This window comes from Azolla caroliniana, unplaced genomic scaffold (assembly GCF_043228905.1).
Source record: "Azolla caroliniana isolate FFs.n. ecotype wild unplaced genomic scaffold, voAzoCaro1.0.p SCAF_16, whole genome shotgun sequence".
Classification (NCBI taxonomy): Eukaryota; Viridiplantae; Streptophyta; class Polypodiopsida; order Salviniales; family Salviniaceae; genus Azolla; species Azolla caroliniana.
Window position 1 is genome coordinate 16,445,966 of NW_028230451.1, and position 8,051 is coordinate 16,454,016.

At 36.8% G+C, this 8,051-nt stretch overlaps 1 protein-coding gene across 1 annotated transcript; it reads right to left on the reverse strand.

The window, feature by feature from the left end:
- Nucleotides 1-5,358: 5,358 nt before the first annotated feature.
- On the reverse strand, nt 5,359-7,531 carry LOC147854085 (auxin-induced protein PCNT115-like). The gene is made up of 5 exons (XM_087332652.1): nt 7,116-7,531; nt 6,833-7,033; nt 6,298-6,470; nt 6,098-6,200; nt 5,359-6,006 (listed from the first exon to the last, which is right to left on the reverse strand). Exons 1-5 carry the CDS (start codon nt 7,338-7,340, stop codon nt 5,665-5,667), a joined length of 1,044 nt encoding a protein of 347 aa, XP_087188778.1. The 5' UTR covers nt 7,341-7,531; the 3' UTR covers nt 5,359-5,664.
- Between the last annotated feature and the right edge of the window lie 520 nt (nt 7,532-8,051).

Below are 8,051 nucleotides of genomic sequence, written 5' to 3' on the forward strand. Positions count from 1 at the left end.
AATAGGTCCAACGTAGGCAATTAGTGTCAAATGCTTCTTTAAGAGCATTGAAGTACATGTCAGTACTTCTTAACCTTTTTATAGGTAGTTTGTATTGTAGTATTCTATACACGAGGACAACACTGTGAGAGTTGACCGAGAGTGTAAAGATGGGAGGATTACTTTTAATCCTAGGGATTGAGATAACCCTTAACAGCCATGTGTGAACTTGTCTAGGGGCCTTAGGCCTGCTTATAAACATGAAGCCTACCTATCCTCATGGAAGACATTATTCGACTATTCGACTATGTTGAAACTGTGATTTTGTGGTTAACAAACTATTGTGGGGAGCGCACACTGGTACCATGTATGATTCAATGCCATGGTGGTGGTATAGGATACAATACAAGGAATCGGGTCCTTCACAATCCCTTCAGTCAAGGGAGGTTGAGTGAATTGACACTCCTCATTCTCTTTGTTTCTCTTTACAATCTTTTATCTATTTCCTTATTTTATGCCGACATTAAAAATACTCTCTAATATGTGGCATTAGAGTGACTTTCCTATGTTTCTTTTGTTGATTTTTGTTTTCTTTTTTATTCTGATCAATCGATGTTCGTCTGAGGGTTGATCCAGAAAGTTATTCACAAAAGAACTTCAGTATTTCCTTTTTTTCATCAAAAAAAATAATATTTTTATTCTTTCTTCTCTCATTCTTAAAACATGTTTAGTTCAACTATGTTGTATTGGTCATATTTATAAAACATACATAAATTATGTATATGTATGTGTTTTATGTCGTTATTGCGTATTACATATGTTATTACATTTGATATGACGTCAATACCTCAATTGTGTATTACCTACGCTTATATATTTTGGATGTTGTATGTGCGTAGAGGCTACATGTGTGGATAACATTATTCATTTGTTTATGTTTTGTTAATGATTTTTTTGTATATTCATCTTTAAAAACTTTCCTAACTTTTCATTACAAGAGTGTGATATTTTAAAGAGGAGAGTATGTTACAAGCATTACTATAATTTTATCATGTGGTAACTTGTATTGTAGTATTCTACAAGTGAGGATAAAAGCGTGAGAGTTAATTGAGAGTGTAAAGAATGGAGGACTATTTTTAATCCTAAGGATTGAGACAACCGATAAGGCTAAGTGCGAACTTGCCTGGAGGCCTTAGGTTTGGTTATAAATATGAGGCCTAGATATCCTCATGGAAGACATTATTCGATTATGTTGAGATTGTAATCTTGTAGTGAATCAACTCTTCTGGCGAGCGTGTGCCAATACTAAGTAAGACTCAATGTCATGGTAGTGGTATGGGACGCCATTCAAGGCTTGGGTGTGTCTCAATTCCCTCACTCGGGGGTGGTCGGGTTATTTGACACCGTTCTTTCTCTCTCTTTCTCTTTACAATCTTTTATCTATTTCTTTATTTTATGCTTAGACTAGAAATAATCTCTAACAAGAAGCCATGGGCTCAAGGTGAAGCACGACATTGTTTATCCATCCTCGTGACAACATTTAGTACACCAATTAGATACATTCCATCTATTATAGCCAATGCTTGAATCCAATTCATATATGATGAAGAGTCGTGACAAAGAACATCCCTATGTAATCTTCACGCCAAAGAATGACATCCCAATTGAACTCCCAATCGTCATTGCGATGCAAATAAGCACGTCCACTTCAAACTCACTCATAATTGAATGATATTCTACGAGGAAACATTCCTTTTGCTTTGTTGAGATGAAGATGTGTGGACTCTTTGAATGTTGTTGAATCAACACACCATTACACTATGAGGAGCACAAGTGTATTTCCTAAACATACTGCGTAATAATCACACACAAAGTATAAACGTTCACAAGCATACTTGTACAAACTAAAGAGGGAAGATCACATGAATCATGATTGACACCAACATGCCCATTCAAATTTCGTAATCCTTCATGGAAAAAGCCATCAACTCCATCTCCTCAAGTTCAAGTTCGTACATCATTCACACCCTTCTCATCAGTTCTCCCGTCATCAACTTTATCTGTGTGTAAATGTGTGTGTTGTGGTTGTCTAATTGAGTAAATATGGTTGTGCAATGTCCAAATGTACATGCTAATATATATGTGTATGACGTGATGTTTTTATTAGTAAATGATGGTAACACAATATCACTATGCATTGTATATGTTTCACTAGAAATGTGAGCATTAATTTGTCTATCTAAGTGTGTAGTTTATGTGAATTTAAACATGGGTTTTAAGTGTCTAGGGGTCTTGGGATGAGTGTTTAAGTTTCTCGAAGAGATGAGGAAGCTTTACATAGGAGTTTTGATATTTTCATGGGGGAACAAATTAGCATTCCAAATAAACGGAAAGACCCTTGTAGATCTTGGACATAAATATTTAACCCCAAAATATGATGAGAAAACAGCATAAGAGAAAATATGGTTCAACTTTCTCTTTTCTTGCTCAAAAAATGAATTAATATTTAAATGGGCAAGTGGTTGGTTAGGAAACGTGCAAAGCTCCTAAGCCCGTAAAGATGGCATTCTAGCCAAGGTCAATTTTATCGCTGACAATAGAGAGGTCATGAAAGAAGCTCATTTTGTTCTTAAACTTCAAGGAATTTGTGTGGAACTGGAAATAGATATTGGCCAAGTGAATCATATGTAATTAGCCAATTTATACTAATGAGATGTGTCATGCTACTTGATTGCCCAATATTGACGAGAAATTATGCGTATGTAGGAGAAAAAGGTAGGGAAACCTGAATCCGTGTGAGACTTACGGCTCAATGTCGAGCCTATAGGCTTGGTTCCTATAGAGTTTGGTGAGAAGGATCCATGTTTATTTGCTCTTGAGTAACCCTTCATTCGGGTGGTTTGTAGCATGAAATGATGGCCATCCATGGTGGCTTTTTTTTACAAGGGAAATCTCACTCTCAAGACCTCCCTTTCGTAATCTATCTAGAATATTAGCTTCCCACCACATGCTTTTTTTGAGGACGACTAGAGTGGCTTGGCTCCACCATCACTTTAAATTCAAGTCTCACCACGGAAACATGGAACTTGCTAACATCCTAACATGTAAATTCTTGTCACAATTTATATTTCAGAATCATAGATGTGACCTTTGTTAAGCGCTCGTGCCATTCGAAGTGGTGCAATGTCAAATAAATTACAAGGTTGATCCACATGCCAAATTGAACGCAACGAAGGATTTCCTACTTTGACAATGTAGAAAGAAACATCCACCCCAATTGCTAAGAAAGATGACGAGTGGTGGTAGGGACCCGTAGTTATGATGGTGGTTGAGGGTGAGCTAGAAAAAGGCATCAAACTCGACAGGTTCATATTTTGATCACGTCTCGTCGGATTAATCTCCTCTAACTGCTCACACCCTCATAAATTCAAAAATCTCATGACTTCAAACTAGACGATTGCAAGCCCAACTCTTCATTTCCTCTATCCTTGAGCTCCATGATTCCCAAAAAAGCAAAAACTCAAACCACTAAGTGCTCACCAATGGGAAAAAATGAACCTAAAAAACCTAGCCTAGATCTTTTATAAGAGTTTGGAGCTTTCTCGTCCATCACTTAACTTTGTGTCTGCATTCATATCTATGCACAGGACCTAGTTCAATGTGTGTAATTTGTTTTAACGTCATGGCTGCCATATGCTATTTTTGGTCTTGAGTGAGATTTGGACCTCCATCTTTAGTTCAAACAACCATTTACTCTAACAAATTGAAATAATATCATTCCATTCTTCATATCTCCTTATGCATATTCATTTTTTTTCCAAAATAAAGCTACTTTCCCATTAGTTAGGAAGGATTATTACAAGGAGACTATACAAGGAAGCTTCTTTCACACCTCCCTCCCTTCGATGTAGGCTTAGGTGTGCATATTCATTTTTATTATCATTGTAGATTCTCAACTATTTGCTTTCTAGTTAGGGGGCATCTATATCATTCATTACGTACATAGAATAGTTTGAACTATTGACTCTTTAGTCCCTTTCAGCCCATGACAAGAACTCCAGCTTTCCCACACACCCAATTAAATGTTTATCTTTGTGACATTTACGGGTTTCTGACTCAATTTACCCAAGTCCTTATTATGTCAGTTGTATTAATAAGAGATTTAATCATTTCAACAACTTCTGAAGTTATTTACAATATTGTTTAGTGGAGTTTGATAACTTCCACAAATGCAAAGGCTATTTCAGAAATTATTGCAAGTTAATATAGAATGTGCCATTGCTTGTAAAATAGCTTATATGAATTATTATTACCTAAACTTAATAGATTTGACAATAAGTTCAATAGCATGTTATGATTTCATCATTAATATCATCAATAGTTCAAATTCACAGAAGACCAAAGCTTGAGCAATTTGGCTTTTCGAAATATGATCAGGTGATTTACATACATGGACAATTAGTTGATGAACCAAAGAAATATGCATGTTATGTATGTCTTATATATATGTTTTTCTTTATGTGTATATATATAATATATATATGGGAAAAGTACCAGGATACCCCTGGAAGTTCGTCTATTAGAATGCCCCTGGAAGTTCCAAATTTACCAAACTACCCCTATGTCCAAAAAATTACACTTTATAAAATAATAATACACTCAAAACTTTGGTAAATAAGGCTAGTTCGGGTCCATTTTTTGGACATAGGGGTAATTTGGTAAATTTGGAACTTCCAGGGGCATTCTGGTAAATAGACGAACTTCCAAGGGTATCCTAGCACTTTTCCCTATATACATATATATATAGACACATCTACATACAAAATACGCATAAACTTTTTATGGGTATGTGATGTATCATATGTTTACACATTTGAAGGAGTATCCTTCAAAACATCTAAGTTTGAAGTTTAGATTGACATATGATTGCCCCCTTAATAATGCAAATGGTGAGTGACAACAATTGAATTATGTTTGGCAAAATATAAGATGGTTGGGATGAACATAACACAATCATTCACCACATAACTTTCTTCGTCAACCACTTGGATGATTCTTCAAAATGCAGTATGCTTCGATAACAAGAAATCAACACTTTCAAGCCTAACAATCTTATTAAATTGCCGAGAAATAAATCCATTATTATTTTCATTATTTATTATCCATGCCCTAAACATAAACTCCCTCACTATTGAGACCTTGTATTCATTGTAATAATTTATGATGACCACACCACGCCAATGATCAATGTACATTAGTCATCACATAAGTTCTACTTATACTCAAACTTCATGATTTCTTTTTTCATGAAAACTAAACTGAAGGAAAATAGAGCAAAGTACTTAACTAATAACCACACACAGTTTTAAGAAATTACTGAATATCTCTCCATAATACAGAAACATTTAAAAACTTATAGTTACTCTACAGAGTACCCAACACAGTTGTGTTGTATTATTGTGCCCTCCGTTAACTTTGTGATGAGCTAATCAAAACTTATGGTTAGTCTACAATGTACCCAACACAGTGGTGTTGTATTATTGTGCCCTCCATTTAACTTTGTGATGTACTAATCAAAGAGGACATTTCACCATTATTGAGATAAACCGGGCTCCAATGCAATTGGCTCATGATGATTTGTGGAAGATGTACAAATGAACCATGTGCAAGAAACATTGTCCCAAGCTATGGGGCTTGCCAAGAAGAAAGAGGAGGTGTGTCAGAATTCATGAAAGTGAAATTGATTTGACTATTTCTGTCTCCAGCTATGGCATCAGCATCAAAGAGCGCCTCGATCTCGATGATATCTTCTTTACTGAGCTTGACTTGCAGTGATCCCACATTCTCATCAAAGTTTTTGAGCTTGGTAGTGCCAGGGATTGCTACAACATCATCTCCTTGATGTTGAACCCATGCAAGAGCGAGTTGACCAGTGGTGCAACCCTTTCTCAATGCAATCTCACGTAATGCCAGGAATAGCTTTTCATTCTTGTCTAAATTTTGTCCCGCTAACCTCGGCTGCCCAACCTTCACTTCAACAAAAATCTAATGCATTAGAAATCCCTATGTAGGATACATTTTGGGTTTTAGCTATTATATTGCATTGCAAAGAGGCTACCTTTCGGAAATCTGTGTCATGAAGACCCTCTAGAAGTTTCGCTCCAAGGGAAAAGAAACCTCGACCTAAGGGGCTGTAAGCTACAATGCCAATACCCAATTCTCTAGTAATTGACATAAACAGAAAACTTTTTGTCAGTGACATACATATAAGAAATTCATGCATTCATGATGGAAAGAATAGAGTCAGGGAGGACATACCGACAAGTGGGTATTATGTCTTTTTCTGCATCACGAGACCACAAGGACCACTCAAGTTGAACAGCAGTGATGGGATGCACTGCATGAGCTCTTCGAATGGTCGATGCAGAAGCCTCAGAAAGCCCAAGATACTTAACCTTGCCTTCCTCTACCAGCCTCTTCATTTCCCCAACCTGGTTCATATATATAACATTTGCATACAATAGTGAGCAACATATACCCTGATATTAATAAAGAACTATGCATATGCATATGCACTTGAATATGTAGATGTATATGTATATGCACATCCACATGCATATGTATATGTATATGTACATGTAGTTGTAGTTGTAAATCTAGAATTACACCTGTACTAATATCTATATCCATACTTACAGGTATATGTTGTATTATATCTAGATCTATAGATATAGGTATATGTTGTGTGTGTATGTGTATGGCAACAAAGATCAGTTTACACCTATTGAGACTATGAAAAGGATCGATGCAAATGGAAGAATTCTATCATCGAGTAAACAGATTTCATTCTTACGGTGACTTCAATTGGCACGGTTGTGTCAATGCGATGCTGATAGTAAAGGTCGATGAAATCCACATCGAGCCTTTGTAGGCTCGCCTCACAAGCCGAACGCACATATGCGGGATCTCCTCGCACCAGGATATTTCCATTATCCTCAATGAAGACCCCAAATTTTGTTGCAAGTTGAACCTCATGCCTTTTTCCTTTCAAAGCCTATTACAATACGGTTAACCTAAAAAACAGCCAGAAACTAGATATGGTAATGAAGAGAAAGATATAAGAGCAAGCCACCCACCTTGCCCAGAAGGATCTCATTATGGAAAGGTCCATACAAATCAGATGTGTCCAGGAGTGTGATGCCAGAGTCAATGGCATGGTGGATAAGTTCAATCATCTCATGCTCAGGCTTCGGGGGTCCATAGAAGGCGGACATGCCCATGCAGCCCAGCCCCTGTTCCGAGACCTCCAGACCTTGGGAACCAAGCTTCACTCTGCCCACCTCCACATCTGACAACGCCATAGTTGCTGCTACAGTAACCGATCACTCTACCAATCCTCGTATTTGTTTGGAACAATCGATCCCAACTCACAACTATATATTACATCGCCGCCTCTCAAGTACATAAATGCAACTAGCCAGTCAAACAATGATAAACGCAAATACTTTGGAACACAAGCAAACACCAATTTGTTTCTCTAAGAGGATAAAGAGAACCGTCAAAAACTGTTTTCATAAACCAAAATTTGTCCTTGACTCTACCTCACTTTAGATTGGAGTCTCTTCATTAGAAACATAGAGCTCGCAGATATCCTAACTTTGTAAATTTTTTGTCACAATTTGTATTTCAAAATCATGAACATGACCCTCATCGTGCGTTCATGCCATTAACAGTGATTCAAAGTTGGTCGGTCCACATCCCAAATTGAACACAATTACTGGTTTCCTATTTGATAATGTCGAAAGGAAAATTGTCCCTATTGCGCAAGAAAGATGAAGAGTGGTTGTAGGGACCCATAGTTATGCTTATAGTGTTCAAGGGTGAGTTAGGTGGAGACATGTGTTCATATTTCAATCACATCTCATCGGATTAATCTGCTCTAACAACTCATATCTTCAAAAATTTTAAAACCTCACAAGTCCAAAGTAAACTTTCCAACTCTAAATTTCCTCCATCCTTGAGCCCCAAGATTCCCAAGAAATCAAAAACTCAAACCATCCACTAATCGAAAA

What these genes read in the sequence shown, in the direction of transcription:
- LOC147854085 (XM_087332652.1), bottom strand. Translation starts at nt 7,340, where the DNA reads ATGGCGTTGTCAGATGTGGAGGTGGGCAGAGTGAAGCTTGGTTCCCAA. An exon ending in ATGAGATCCTTCTGGGCAAG is followed by an intron (nt 7,034 to 7,115) that starts GTGGGTGGCTTG and finishes GTATTGTAATAG; the next exon opens with GCTTTGAAAGGAAAAAGGCA. An exon ending in GACATAATACCCACTTGTCG is followed by an intron (nt 6,201 to 6,297) that starts GTATGTCCTCCC and finishes GTCAATTACTAG; the next exon opens with AGAATTGGGTATTGGCATTG.